The 16264-nt window shown below is 33.3% G+C and overlaps 1 protein-coding gene across 4 annotated transcripts; it reads left to right on the forward strand.

Annotated features, from left to right (window-relative positions):
* Positions 1-428: 428 nt before the first annotated feature.
* Positions 429-9333, forward strand: LOC110619351 (protein FAR1-RELATED SEQUENCE 3). Of its 4 annotated transcripts, none has more exons than XR_002488660.2 (8): positions 429-688; positions 953-1091; positions 1196-3538; positions 3651-3740; positions 4036-4185; positions 6528-6604; positions 8236-8351; positions 8928-9333. XR_002488660.2 is itself a non-coding variant. In XM_021762737.2 (7 exons), exons 3-6 carry the CDS (start codon positions 1301-1303, stop codon positions 8344-8346), a joined length of 2589 nt encoding a protein of 862 aa, XP_021618429.1. In that variant the 5' UTR covers positions 430-688; positions 953-1091; positions 1210-1300; the 3' UTR covers positions 8347-8351; positions 8928-9333. The 4 variants fall into 4 exon arrangements, 1 of the variants encoding a protein (XP_021618429.1); XR_002488659.2 differs by having other exon boundaries at positions 1210-3538; XR_002488661.2 differs by lacking the exon at positions 953-1091 and having other exon boundaries at positions 1210-3538.
* The last annotated feature ends 6931 nt before the right edge of the window (positions 9334-16264 follow it).

Genomic DNA, 16264 nt, shown 5'->3' on the forward strand with positions numbered 1-16264 from the left:
ATAAAATATGTCTCAGCGAAATATGTCTCAAATGACACATACATAAATAAATAATATCTTTTTTTAAGTAAGAAGAGAGAATACAACGTGTTGTTTATATCCTATCTTATACTCAATGTTTATGCCTCCAATAAAAAGAAAAACAAGTTTACCTACTAATATTATTGCCTGGTTCATTATATGTTGATGTATGAGATTATTTTTAATATATTATCATTTGTAGCAGAAAATTGGACTTTATTAATTTAGTTTAAAATAAAATATGATAAAATAAATTGAATTTATATAAAAATAAATAATTTACAATATGATCCCTAAAATTTAATAAAATGTACAATTTAATTCCTATATTTTTAATAATAAACAAATTTAGCCCCAAGTTCTATGGGAAACTCTTATATACAGGGGAATAGTTGGTATAGATGTGTAAATAGTGAAAAGGTTGGGGATGAAAATATGAAGGGGAAGACGAAGGAGGATGAAAGAAACGGAGTTGGTTCATCCTTTGACAGTTCCACTCTCATGCTCATCATTCACTGCTCCAAACCAACAAATTTTAATACATACATCTCTGTCGAAACTGAAATTAAAAGGAAATTATGTTTGTTTTTTAATTTTTTTAAATTAAATAATCACAGACAATCTTGAAGAGAAGAGAGGAGGAGAGAAGAGAAAACTGCTGTGCAAGGTCAGTTTCATTTCATTTCTTTATATGTTGCTAGAAGATTAGGGCTTTCAGTTTCCAAAGTTTTTGGTTCATTAATTCCTTTCATCTCTCTGTTTACAACGGATAATGATTACTGAATGAGTATTTTCATTGCTGCGACGCCAACATTTTTACATTTGCCTCTTCTACTCTTTATTAAGAAACCCAGGAAAAAACCCCCCTCTGCCGGTCATATGTTTATTTGATGATTTTTTTGGTCTAAAATTTATTTTCTTATCGTTTTAGATGGAATGGAATGTAATTCAAACTTGATTTTGCTGAATGGTGATGGAAACCCAATATCAAAGTTGCTCCAGATTGACTAACATGCGACTTTGTCTCATTCTGGGGGAGATTGGCTCTGCAAAATGCTTCCCGTTTAATGGTGCTTTTCTGCTATATGTACATATATTTTCTTTTTGATATTTCATATCTTCTATATTTTTTCAGTAACCCCATCTCTATGCATATATCTTATACATAGGTTAGTTTGTGATATGCAGGTAGTTTATAGTTCTAGACAAATTGAATAAGTATGAAGAATAAGCTATAGCCTTTCCGGTGCAAACAAAGTTCGTTTCATACCCTACACTTATGGATGTTGAGGTGGTAGATGTGGAAGGGAGAAAAGGTGACAATCATATTATGGTAAATGCTGATTCCAATAAGTCTGGGAAACTTAATGTAACAGAAGATTCTTCGGAAGTAATGGTTAGAAATCAGGATGATGATGGAGGTGCTTTACCACATGTGGGTATGGAGTTTGAATCAGAGGATGTTGCCAAGGCATTCTATGATGCATATGCCAGGCGTATGGGATTTAGCACTCATGTTGGTCAATTTAACCGTGCTAAGCCTGATGGGCCAATTGTTACTTGGGATTTTGCATGTTCCAGAGAGGTACTTAAAAGAAGGAATTTTGAGTGCTGCAATGCAATGCTTAGGATAGAGAGGAAGAATTCAGACAACTGGGTTGTGACAAAATTTATAGAGGAGCATAACCACTCTATGACAGTTCCTAGTAAGGTTCATTATCTTCGACCTCGTAGGCATTTTGCTGGGGCTACAAAGAATGCGACTGAAACACTGGATGCCAGTGCCACTAGTGATGTTTATGTTCCTATTGATGGGAATCATGCATCTTATGAACAAAATCGTGTTAGAAATGTATCCCTTGTAGAACCTAATCACCCAGTTAGGAATGTTGTGCATGCACCTATGAACTATGTGAGTCCTCCTAGCAGAAAAAGGACCCTCGGAAGAGATGCACAAAATCTTTTGAATTATTTCCAGAAAATGCAGGCCGAGAACCCTGGCTTCTATTATGCAATACAACTTGATGATGATAATCGCATGACTAATGTCTTCTGGACTGATGCAAGATCAAGGATGGCTTATAATCATTTTGGCGATACTGTTGTTTTTGACACCATGTATAGACCAAATCAATATCAGGTCCCATTTGCTCCTTTCACAGGTGTTAATCATCATGGTCAGATGGTATTATTCGGCTGTGCATTGCTTCTAGATGAGTCTGAGTCTTCCTTTACTTGGCTATTTAGGACGTGGCTATCTGCAATGAATAACCGACCTCCTGTTTCTCTTACCACCGACCAAGACAGAGCCATACAAATGGCTGTTGCTCAGGTACTTCCAGAAACTCGCCACCGCATCTGCAAGTGGCACATCTTGAGAGAAGGCCAAGAAAGGTTGTCTCACATATACCTTGCTCATCCATCCTTTTATGGAGAGCTGTATAGCTCCATTAATTTTTCTGAGACAATTGAGGATTTTGAATCATCATGGGGTAGTCTTCTGGATAAATATGATCTCCAGAAGAATGAATGGCTTCAGGCTGTGTATAATGCTCGCAAGCAGTGGGCGCCAGTTTATTTTCGTGGCACTTTCTTTGCTGCAATTTCTTCAAACCAAGGGTTTAGCTCTTTTTTTGATGGGTATGTGAATCAACAAACCACAATACCTCTGTTCTTTAAGCAGTATGAAAGAGCTCTTGAGCATTCTCTGGAAAAGGAAATAGAAGCAGATTATGATACAATCTGCACCACTCCAGTGCTTAAGACACCATCACCAATGGAACAACTGGCAGCAAACCTCTATACAAAGAAAGTGTTTGCAAAGTTTCAGGAAGAACTAGTTGAAACTTTTGTATATACAGCAAATAACATAGAAGATGATGGAGTTGTGAGTAAATATAGGGTTGCAAAATATGAACAAGATGACAAGGCATACATAGTGATTCTGAACATTTCTGAGATGAAGGCAAGTTGCAGTTGCCAGATGTTTGAATACTGTGGCATTCTCTGTCGGCATGTACTAACTGTATACACTGTAACCAATGTTCTTACCCTTCCATCCCACTACATATTGAAAAGATGGAAAAGAAATGCCAACTCTTGGGTCGGGACAGAGGAGCAAAGTCCAGACCTGCAAGCTATTGAATCCTTGACCTCACGCTTTAACAATCTATGCGTGGAGGCTATTAAATATGCAGCAGAAGGAACAATTGCAGTTGAGACCTATAATTTGGCAATAAATGCTTTAAGAGAGGGTGCAAAAAAGATTGCTGCTATGAAGAAAAATGTTGCGAAAGTTACACCTCCTAGCTCTCAAGGCAGTGGTAACAGTCTGGAAGAAACTAACAAGAAAACCCCCTTTTCAGTTCCTGAAATGGTCCCATCAGTGTGGCACTGGCAAGATGCTATGCCACATCGGTTTAATCTCAATGATGTAGGAGTACCTGTTACAGATTTGAACCAGCCTAGCACGGCTCCTGTGTCTATCCATCGTGACGGCTGTCCTCCTGACAACACAGTATGGATCACAGCTAATTTTTTTTATCATTTATTGATCTATGGTGTTATTGGAGAGAATTGTTTTAACGTGTATCTGAAAAGATGTTGGTGATTATTTTTGAATGACGTAGGTGGTTCTTACTTATTTCAAGTCCATGACTTGGGTAATAGAGAATAAGACTTCAACGCCAGCTGGAAAAGTAGCTGTCATCAACTTGAAGGTGTTTATGTGTTTCCTTTTTATTGATAATTTTAATGACCATGCCATTTGAAATATGCTAGTCTTACAACTGCCAAATCTATTAAACACATAATGTTTTTAGCATCCACTGACACTTCTAAGATTAGTTAGCTTATTTATTCTCTCCTTACTTTTTTCAAAATTAAATTATTTTAATTGACTGTAAACGTAGGTAACTAAAAAAGTTTTCCCTTGGGTAATGCATAGTTGCTACATCGAGTATGTGAGCCTTTATTTTTCTTAATTTTTTTTAACATTCATTATCATTGCTGTAGCTGCAAGATTATGGCAAGAATCCATCAGGGGAAACAGAGGTGCAGTTTAGGCTAACAAGGATCACATTGGAACCAATGCTGAGATCCATGGCTCATATAAGTCAGCAGCTTTCAACACCAGCCAATCGAGTTGCTGTCATTAATCTAAAGGTATTTAGACTGGGAATTTTCAACTTTTTTTTTTTGGTAATTTCTTTTATTATTGTCATTTCCTTAACAATTCTAGGGTAATTATCAGTGAAATTTCATCTGGTAAAGTCCAATTACATTTAGTTAGTTATGATCTCAGAAAAATTGGTGATTTACAAAGTCAGTTTTTTTCCCTTGAATTTTTTACAGCTTTCTTTAGCTTGCAATATATTTAGGCTGATGTAGAAGTCACCAAACTGGCCATGTCATGCTAAGTGTAAGCTGGCTGGCTTTTCACGTTGTAATACTTGATGCAAAATCGTACAGCCTATCATATGTAATAAAAACTAATCCTTGAGCTTCAAGCATTGATTGGATATTTATTCACTTTAAAATCTGGGTATCTTGTTTTATGTACTTAGGAAGTTCTTAAAAGGGTGGGGCTGTCATGATTTAATCCTGATCTCCTTCACAACAAGGCAAGCACTCGACCACTAGACTATTAGCCCAATGGCTTAAAATCTGTGTAGCTAATACTCCGTTTTGAACCACTTTTGTGTAATTATCATTCAGATAATAAATTGTATGACATACTGATCTAGAACACAATAGAACCATGGAAAGAAGCAGCACACCTAAGAGAAAAGAAAATCTAAGATAAAAAAGAGTCTAATGTAATCATCTCAGGATTCAACGCATCCAAGTCTGCAGGAATTGCACTGTACTCTGATTTGTACATTATTCTGCTCATACATAATTTATTATGTGCATCTGTGCCAACCACTAAATCTCCTTTACTTGATTACTTTCCTTCAACTATGATAGTTGGGGCTGGAAATTTTAGACAACTTGCTAACACAACATGAAAAAATAGGATTAGGTCTTATTCGTATGTGTTGACCCACTTGAAATGCACATAACCATGTTATGTTGTAGGTTGACCTGTTATCCCAATTTGACACGTTTCATTTCTCCTGTCAAGTTTCAATATGTGACCTGCTAACTCACAAATGACATTATTAGAAAAAGTTAAATTAGTAAACATAAGCTTAATTATTTCAAAAATTAATTTTCATAATTATTTATTTTCTTAAATTTTATCTTGCAGAAGCTTAAGTTTATATTTAGTTAACATTATTGAAGCTTAAGTTTGTATTTTGCAATTTTCTGACATTGTTTTTTAATTATTTATGTATTTGCCTAATTGCCTAAAAATAATTCCAAGAATAGCTACAAATAGGAAAAATAAACTATATATTGCATAAATAATGTAACATAACTTGTAATTTTTTCTTCATCAAATGAGATAAAATACCACCAACACATACTAATAACTCAATCTCTGCAAAAATTTGAATGTAAAAGTGTTGATTTTCTTTTATTCACTTCTAGAACACCTTATCTATTTGATGATCTAAGCTTTTGAAATCAAAAAATTGTAAAGAAATTAAGGATTTCACTTGATTGTGAAGAAACATGAGACACAGTAGCAAAATGCATGGAGATAATGTGTTGAGGAGCTGAATGAATTAGCCAACATTGCCTTCTCAAAGAAAAAAAAAAAAGAGAGAGAGAAGAAAAGAGCCTCTTATTGTTGCCTTACAAGATGTCCTTTTAAGTAATGGCTGGTTACTGTCATTACCTTTACTTAATGGTAATTGCCTTTAGCATCCCAATTTTAAAACTCCATTATTTATAGGTTATAACAGTAATGGTAGGCTAAATTTCCTTTAAATAATGGCCGTCATGTAACATAACAATCTTATTTAAAACCATGCCTATCATTCTTGACATTAGTTTTTCCCAGCATATTAGATTCAACCATTTTCTGCAATCTGTTGTAGCTTTCATGTGTTTTATGGTTCTGTGAAGGAACTACTTTTAAATAAGTTATTCATCTCATATGTGTCAAATGTTAAAACGTGCATGTAAGAGGGAGCCTTGAAGATAACAAGATGCTAACGCTGTAACTTCTCAAGCCCTAGATAGCTATATAAGCTACTCCACTTGTGAATTCTCATAGTTAATTCCTCTGAGTGCTATCAAGTAGAAGTTTGCCACATATTTCATAATTTGACATCCCTAACTTATTTATGCTTTTGTACACTTGCTTATGACCCAACAATCACCAAACATGTCCTACATTATGTAGCTTCATGATGCTTAATCAAATTAAGGTGGATTCCAGGAGAGATGTGAATTTTGGAAGATATACTTGATGTGACACCTTTTGAAGAACGACTCTTTTTCAATCTGTTTTTGGAGTTTATCTTTAACTCATAATATTATCAGAACTCTCCATATATTATCAAATAATTCTGATGGCACTAATAGCATTTTAATTGTTTTTTTTTTATGATCAGCTTCTTTCAGATCCTGTCTTCTTCTTCATCCTTTTTTCCCTTCCTTTTGCGGGGATAGTAATATCCAGTCATTTTGGGTATGCTTAAACTGAATGGTGTACTTTTCACATCAGTACTCTTATTTGCCTTGTAATGTTTGACTCATTTTACTACCGAGGCCTTTTTCTTCCCCAGCTGCTTTGCACTACTGATCATCTAGTTCATGCTTTAAGAAGTTCTGGGACTAATTTAAGCCACTGTCAGTGGGAATTGCTCAGCAATGCTCTTGTAAAACCTAAAATAGTCTGTCATATTTGATGTACAACAGTCCTAAAGTTCTAGATAATGCATGATATTGAGATTATGCAAACACAGTGGTAAATGCTAAGTGGTAAAAAGTACACAAAAAAGTGTTTACAGCTCCTCTATTACATGGGAAATATACATGACAAACAGGCTTACACATTATTGGATTTATTTATTTTTTCATTTTATGGCTTTATTATCATACAAAACAGGAATTTAATTATTCTCTAATATTTAATGTGACATCTACCATTTACTAGAGTCGATCATTGACTCACTGTTTTTAGAATAGTGATTCGCCATCAGCTAAAGAACTTTGTTGCTACTTTATTTATTTGTTTGTTTATTATTATTATTTACTTGGCTTTTCTGTTGGCATGAGGCTTTGTCTTCTTTTGTCTATATATATTTTTCAATATTTGTGGTTATTAACTATTTTGTAATTGTGTTTATGCTAACCATTATTGTTGTTACATACAATAACACAATTTTCCCATCTACCAAATATTGATGGACATTCAGGTATTATAATGTTTAGAAGGGAGAAAATTTACTTCCATTATGTAGCCTAGACCTGTTGATTGTACCAATTAACATTTTTTTTCCCAAGTAGTCTAGATAATATTAGTTCACAAGCAAGACAATATTGCTTAAACATTTTTTTTTAATAATGTGCACCCTATTTTAATTTTTTAAACTTGTTTTATGTATTATTACAATTTACACTTTTATAAAATTTTGTTTCGTATCATATTTTGATGCATGACTTCTATAATACTTAATTAAATTCTAAGATTGTGTCATTTATATTTATTAGTTTCAAGCAAAAATATTTTGAAATAATGATTGTTGTGGAAAAGTAAATTTGATTCAATGTTATTCATTAATTGTTATTTTACTATTAATAGAAAATGTTTTGACATTCAGTTATTTAAGTATATTTGTTTGGTTGTATACCATGAAAAACCATATTAGATTATATATGGTACAAATTTTATAATTAAACATTAATTTTGGAAGTATAATTTTTGTATCATAAATTAATACTAGATGTTATATTTTACAAAAGTTATAATATATGTAACTGTACTTCTATAACTATTTAAAATATATGAATTTATTGAGCTGCATTTGCTTTTAGACGTTGCACTTGCATGAACTGGTGTTTGTGCTTTTGTTTTGATATGTGCTTAATGCTGTTTAGATATGTTGGTAGAAATAGATTTAATACTATCATTACAACTCCTCTCTTTGATAAACCAACTTCTTGGATTTTAATTCTCCCACGCAGTTAAGATATAGGTCATTCCTTTATGAAATATGCTTTTGCTCTATTGTGCTTCTGTGACTTTGCAGAGAGGCTATATTGATGACTGATGATTTGATATTTTTGACTTACAATTTGTTTGCTTATACTTTTTAGCTCCAAGATACCAAAACAACAACAGGGGAAACAGAGGTGAAATTCCAGGTTTCTAGAGATACACTGGCTTCCATGTTGAGATCAATGGCCTATATACGTGAGCAATTATGACAACAGTAAGCATACTTTCTCCAGAATAGCATGTTGATTATTTGCAATTTATCAGTCAAATCCTTGTCTTTTTAGCTGTAACTGTGCGATTGCTTTATACATATGAATAAACTGGAGTAGTTAGGACGAGGGTCTGGTTAGTTGCTGTTAAGACGGTTGGAGTGATTCTAGGGGACAGACCATGCAAATAGCTTTGTGGTGTCTGCTGAAAGTTTTTCATGATGCAAGGTTATTTTTAAAGTTATATTGGGGAAAATAAATTGTTATAGATGAGTTGTTACATTAGGTATAACTGCAACAAATATGTGCTCTAGCTTTATTTGTGCTCACATATTGTGTGATGAATGAAACTAATAAGTTGTGTTTGAGATTTGAGCTCGGCACAGCACCATGGTTTATTAGGTGTTTTCCTTAAGAGAATATATATATATATATATATGAATATAGATTCGGGAATGCTTACTCATTTTATCAGATTGATCCGCTCCTTCAGTGCATGCATTTGAGTGTGTATTTGGGTCCAGTTGTTGCATGGTTAAGTAATATTTTACTAACAATTGCTTGTTCTGCAATATGTCTAGGTTTTGCTGATCTCTTAATTGTAATGATGAATTATGTAAGCAAGAGGTATAGTGATCTTTGAATCTCATTTGGCAAGGAAAGCTCAAATAAGCTTCACAAGCTGTTAGCATTATAGGTATTGAAGGCGTGCTCCATTTTGGTAGATAACAGTTGTGTACTATATGATTGTTAGGTTGACATAGTTTGGGTGTAGATTTAGTTAGGTTATGGGAATGGGATCTCTGTTTCATTGATGGAACTGGCTGAGGCTTAGGTATAGCTATTCTTATCTCTAACTTGTAGTTATAGATAGTGCAAAATTCCCTTGTAATTATGTGCTGGAAAGTTCTATTTGTACATGTACATTTCCAACACATGTTTACTCATTCAGCATTGCATATATGTTGTACTTAGCTCTGTTTTCAACCTTTGTGATGCTTCAACTTCTTTGTCTAATTTTCTATTCACGCTCTGCAGAAACCTCATATACCTCGTTTCTTCCTGCATTCACTTTCTGTTGGTTGTATATATTTGTTTTCAAATTTTATGTTGAAACCCACATATCAATACTTTTTTTTAGTTTTGTTTTGTTTTTCTTTTTTGCCGATAAGCATTTAGGGAATGGGGAGGGGAGCGGTCCTAATGTCTCGTGACTTATTTTATTATATTCATATGACACATAAATAAAAACTGTTAGATGCAAAAAATCCAAAACTTCTTGCTATTTTACAATGTAACTCAAAACTTTATACATTGAAACAATTCAACTTAAAATTTCTAAAGTGTGTATTTATATCTTAAAGCGCCGACTTATATTTTGAACAATAGCTATAGGGTTGAATTTGCAAGTTCAATAGCATAATTGCAGACAATGAGATTATAGCTTTTTTTTTTTTTTTCTTTATGGGTTGTAGCTTGTGGCTTCTTTTGATGGCATTTGAAATGGTTAGACAACGATTAAAATAGTTAAAATGGCTAAATGTCTTATTGTAATCGTGTTTGCATTTCAAGATGAAGATGTTAGGATCTTGCGCTAGCTGGTTAAATTTTAATATAATATAACAATAATATTTTCTTTAAAAATATAATAAAAATAATATTTTAACGAATAATAATTAAATTTGAATTTTAAATTTTAAAAAATCTTGGGTATTAAATCTATAAATGTGTAATTTTTATTAAAAAAAGAGAAAAATATAAAATTGAAACAGAGAAGACACAAAGCAATAATTACTTATTTATTTTAATATGGAACTACAAAAGGGAGTTTAATAATATATAAATTAAAGTTGAAAGAGTTTTTAAAAAAATTAATTTTAAGCGATTAAATTGAAAATACAATCAAAGTGAGATTGTATGTGAAAATTAACAAAAAATGATTCATAGATAATATTTACATGATGTTTATTCTTGTAAATGAATTATCATCTACATCATAATGACCTATATAATTTCTATAGGTAAATTGTAAACAATTATTTCATAATTTAATGTCTTTTTTAAATAGTATTATGTGATTTAATTAATGATAAAAATTTTATTATTTTTCACTTCATTAATAAAATAAGATTTTTTTCTAATATTATAAAAAATACTGACATAATACTCAAAAATAGTAATTTTTACACTAAATTACATTTTAACCCTTAAAGTTAAGTGAAATCTATAGTTTGGTCCATATATGTTTAAATTCAGTTCCAAAGTTTTGTGTTATTAATAAAATAGATCTTTTTAGTTCTCATTCATCCCTCCATTTTCACAAATTGATCTCTAATTATTATAATTATTTGTATTTACAAACTAATCTCTCATATTTATTAAATTTCAATACCTTTCGCATAGAAAATAAAATAAAAAATAAAAAATAAAAATGGAATCAATAATTTAGACACAATATACATCACTACAAAAAAACAGGGTATCAGTGAAGTATTTTTCCGTCGCTGAAAGTAAAAAATCCGTCGCTGAAACTTTCAGCGATGGATTTGCGACGGACTCAAGTCCGTCGCTTGTCATGTCGCTAATTTTTTCCGACAGATCGGGCTGCCGTCGGAAATATTAGCGACGGATTTCCGACGGATTTTAACTCCGTCGGAAAAATTTGCGACGGATTTTCCGATGGATAATTCCGTCGAAAAATTTTAGCGACGAATTTTTTCGTCGCTAAATCCGTCGGAATATCTAAATTCATCCTATAACAATCCGTCGGTAATCTGTCAAAAATAATTAGCGACGGAAATTTTCCGTCGGAAATCCGTCGAAAATATTAAGACAAAAAAAAAATTCTTGCTTTTATTCAAATAATTTATAATTAAGAATCATATTGAATATAAATCAAATATTTCATAATACTTAACAATATTCATAAAATTTAAAATAAATCCATAATATTTAACAATATTCATAAAATTTAAATTAAATTCATAATATTTTACAATGTTCATAAAATTTAAAATAAATCCATAATATTTAACAATATTCATAAAATTTAAAAGTAATCTATGAATTTGTTGAACCATCTGAATCTGTAGTTGTGTTATGCGGTGAAGATCTATTTTTGTTCTTCAATGATTTCATCTGATCTTTTATTTGTTTTTCTATCTGCACTCGCATTTGCTTTTGCATTTGCTCTCGCATTTGCTTTTGCATTTGCTCTTGCATTTGCTCCATGTCTTGTTTCATTTTGATCCGGTTTTGCTCTAATATTTGTTCAACCTCCTCTAAAGAAAACATAGTTTGAGAAGGTCCTCCAGGATGAGCTGATGTGCATGAGAAAGATGTAGTTGGAGTTCCTGATTTTGCAATATCAGAGGATCCAAAACCATAAACTCTTCCTTTGCTACTTCCAGAAATTTCAATCCACTTATTCAAATCAAAAGCAGACTGACTCTCACAATTGTTATTCACATTTTCAGCAATTGCACTCAAATAAGCTTCCTAAGTAAAAAAAGAAAACATAATAAACATTTCATGAATCATACACAACTAATGATAACATAACAATTAGAAAAATAATGTGATAACATTAAATAAGCAAAAAGTAACTTACATCAACTCGTCGTGATTTTCCATCAATGTAAACACCTTGACTCCCCTTTTTTGTGTGAGTTGGTTGTCTACCCAACTTCTTTGCCTACAAAAAAGAAATAATCACACAACACAAAATGCACGAATAATTTCTAACCATATATATAAAAATAGAATTGTATAAATAAAAGTAAGAAATAAAAGAGTTATACCAATCTATTCTCATGAACCTCCAATTTTATTGAACTACCAGAGTGTTTCGTAATAGTCCCATCTTTTTCTACGTTTCTATTTGTTTTACCAGCTTCTGATTTCTTTCTCCACTCTGGTGTACTCCAATATGCAACAAGTTCATTTCATATCTCTGTCTCCATCCAATCTGGTCCTAAATTGTATAGATAAGCAACATCTGTCTTCTTGTGCTTGCGCAACAATTCGCTCCTAACTCTATTAAGAATGTCTCGCAGTCTTTCTTTACCTACCTTTTCCCAAGCAATTCGAACCATACCTTCTTCACTCTCATCCCATGCATATCGACTCTACAAATAACAATCAGTGTTAAGTAAATTTAAAAAACTTAAAATGCATATTATAAATTTTAGAATATAAGTTGTATTTACCCGAAAAAGTCCGAAGAGCTCGTCTTTTGTCTTTAAAGGTATTTCTGACCAAGTTTTCCATGGAGCAGTATAGCGCATCTTAATGTCATTAGTGATTGATCTAGTAACCGTAGAATCTAAAAAACTGCAATATTTTTATATATAATGAGTAGTTTTAAGTAATAATACATATTAAATCAATAGCAAAAAGTTGTATATGACTTACACAGTTCCTTTCAATCTAATCAATTGTCGATCAGACGGGTTTGATGGGATAGGATGTCCCAAATTCGGACCTCTAGTTCGAACTGATGATGATGAGGATGCGTTTGCTTGGCCCCCTAATGCTTGTGGAGTGTGCTCCAGTATTTCCTCCTGCACCTGTACTGCCTCATCTATTTCATTCATAGACAGATGCTCGCTATGTTCTCTACCTCTGGATGATACTGCTCTTCGAGGCATCTGAAAAAATAACTGTCCATAAGTAACATATCAAAGTAGAGTTGAAAGGAAGGCATGTAAAGCAAACCCACAAATACTATTTTAATTCATGTCTTTAATTAACTAACTACTTTTAAATATTATTATTTTTTAAAAAAAGTTAAATTAATAGATTAGTTTGTTAATCCATTCATTAATATACTAATCAAATCAAATTAATTTCTGAAATTTATTTTTTTATTCTTTTTTCTGTAATTCCTTAATCACAAGAGTCTTTGCTAAATCCAATATTGCTTTATTAGACAAAAAGGAAAAAAAAAAGCAGTTTAAATGATGACACAATTAGATAAAATAAATTATTATTTGATTTATTGGCCCACAATTATTATTTGATCTCTTTTTTCAATTAAAATTATATATACTTTAAATAAAAAATTAAACCCACATTAACTACAACAGCAGCCAGCATGCTGCTGTGCGATGCTATTGGGCAACAAGCAGCTGCTGCTGCCAGCAGCAAGCAGCTGCTTCTGCCAGCAGCAGGCAGCAGCAACTGCTGCTGCTGCTGGCAGCAGCAGCGGCTGCTTGCTGCCCGCAACGGCTGCTGCTGCCAGCAAGCAGCAGCTGCCCAGCCAGCTGTGGGAGCAGCTGCTGCTGCTGCCAGCAGCTGCTGATGCTGCTGCTTGCTGCCAGCAGCTGCAGGCACGCAGCTGCTGGGCAAACCGCAGCTAGCTGGGCAGCTGCTTGCTGCCAGCAGCTGTAGGCACGCAGCTGTTGGGCAAGCAGCTGCTTGCTGCGCACAGTAGCAAGCTGCTGCTGGGCACGCAGCAAGCTGCTGCGTGCCCAACAGCAGCTTGCATGCTGCGCAGCAACAGCTGCTGCTGTGCTTGCTGTTGCCCTCAATTTAATTTTTTTAAAAAAATAATTAGTAAAACTAAAAATAAATTTTGATTAACACAAATTTATAACTAAATGAATAATATTTTCACTATATCATAACATATTCAAAAACTCTAACTCAAAATTTCAATAATATAACAAAAAGAAACTAAAAATCAAAGTAGACACTTACTTGATAGGCAGTGGCGGAAGTAGCGGCAGTGGCGAGCGGCAACGCAGTGATGGCAAGAGGAGCGTCCAGCAGCGGCGACAATCACGGGATCAACGGCGGCGGCGATTGCGGCAAGGAGAAAGATGTGGCATCCAGGAGAGGAGAGGAGAGGAGAGGAGAGGAGAGGAGAGGAAGTGGGCGGCTAAAATCAGAAGTGAGGATGAATGATTAGGGTTTTTTTTTTTATATGATTTGTATTTTCTGACGGATTAGCGACGGAATTTATTTCGTCGCTAATATTTTTATAATCCGTCGCTAATCCGTCGGAAATCTGTCAGAAATGTCAAAATGCAATATTCGTCGCTGATAGTCTTTTTTTTGTAGTGCATTTAGATTCTAACTCAAAAACCTCTTTTCCTGTTCGCCTTTTAATATATATATATTTTTAATTTAATTAGGGTAAAAAGGAGATTGCTGATCTTTTATTTGTATTTTTTTTTCTTCTAATCTATAAGATATTAAAACTTAATAAACAATGAGAGATTAATTTATAAATATAAGTGTTTAGTCGTAAATAATTATAATATTTAAGAATTTATTTATAAAAATATAAGGGATGAACAGTAATTAAAAAATATAGTTTGAATTAAGGGACTTCTACAAAATAGATAGATTTCGTATTCTGCAAAATAGATAATGATAACTGTTGGATTTTTGACATCCGGACTGAAGATGAGTCCGGGAGAAAGAGACAGACCCAAAGCCCATTAGAGCTCGCTAATTAGACCAATCCATCAACACATCATCCAATTCGCGATTAAAACAGGCTGGGCTGACCGAGGACCCAAATTTACCAGAAGGGAGCCTAGCTCGTCTGATGTGATGGAGAGTAGGAGAGCAGACCCAGCTACGCTGTGATCTTATCATTACATGCGCCGGAGGAGAATTAAATGGCTGCCTGACGAGGATGGGCAGGAGGGTACGTCTGTACGAGGATGGGCAGGCGGGTATGTCCGTACGTACGGTTCTGCATGACAGAAACAGGTGGCAGTTATGCATCATTAGAGGACAAAGGAAAAAGGAATAAAAGAGGAAAACGTAACCCCTCCAGACTAAACTCACAGACACATTTGAAAATCCTATTTTCTTTGGATCTCAGGACATTAGATAGTCTATGTAAATATTGTGTTTAGGTGGATGTATTTTAAGAATGACCCTACATATGACTATGTATGTGATATTTATATTCATATAGAGTTATATTTTAATATGCATGGGTTAAATTAGCTAATGTGCAAAGTGAGACCTACTAGTAATTTGATTAGTCAAGAAAATCTTCCAACTGAATAATTAGACTAGTCAAGAAAATCTTCCACCCGAATGATTGACATCTTTGACTCTCCACTGAGGCAATTGTATAAGGGTTTTCAGGTGCTTATGTTATCGGCTATGTATTCATAGGGATATTGACTTAAATAATCTTCTTGAGATAATTATTAAACATGCGATGTTGTGGGGTACTTATATGAGAGTATTAAATAATTCTATACATTGTACTTGAGGTCTTTAATTAATATTAGGAGCCAAGGTTATTAAGCCTTGTATGTAATGCCATGAGTAAGGTATTGCTCACTCAAAAATATCATGGATCCAAGAATGGATTTATTTGATAATAACAATTTAATTACTTATTAGAAATTCATTCCAACTAGAATTTCCATTTTCTACCTTGGAAAGTGTAGGATCCAAAGATAAGTTTGAGAGTCATAGACGCATGTCAAACAAATTATTAGGCTCATTGAGTAGTTTGAGAGTCATAGACGCCATATTACAACAAGATTGATCTAGTAGTCATTCTCAAAAAGTTTTGGTAATTTTATTACCAATTATAATATGATGAAAATGAAGTGCACCTTAAAAGAATATACATAGCCATAACGGAAACAAGGTGGCTCTAGTTGCTAGTTCCAGTAAGACTGGAAAAAATAGCAGTAACAAGAGCAAGAAGAAACCCTCTATCCCTTAGCACAACCATACAAATCCAAAAGAAAAAGTCTAAGAAGATGGTGGTAACTAAGCATGAAGATAGAGGAAAATATTTCCATTGTAAGAAGGATAGACATCGAAGAAGAAATTATCCTAATTACCTTGATTATCTAAAGAGTAAGAAGACTAAGCCTTCTGAAGATATGTCTACATGAATTATTGATATTAGTGCTAGTACTCACATTTGTAATAA

The sequence above is a fragment of the Manihot esculenta genome, chromosome 7 (assembly GCF_001659605.2).
Source record: "Manihot esculenta cultivar AM560-2 chromosome 7, M.esculenta_v8, whole genome shotgun sequence".
Classification (NCBI taxonomy): Eukaryota; Viridiplantae; Streptophyta; class Magnoliopsida; order Malpighiales; family Euphorbiaceae; genus Manihot; species Manihot esculenta.

What these genes read in the sequence shown, in the direction of transcription:
- LOC110619351 (XM_021762737.2), top strand. Translation starts at nt 1,301, where the DNA reads ATGGATGTTGAGGTGGTAGATGTGGAAGGGAGAAAAGGTGACAATCAT. An exon ending in GCTGTCCTCCTGACAACACA is followed by an intron (nt 3,539 to 3,650) that starts GTATGGATCACA and finishes TGAATGACGTAG; the next exon opens with GTGGTTCTTACTTATTTCAA. An exon ending in TAGCTGTCATCAACTTGAAG is followed by an intron (nt 3,741 to 4,035) that starts GTGTTTATGTGT and finishes TCATTGCTGTAG; the next exon opens with CTGCAAGATTATGGCAAGAA.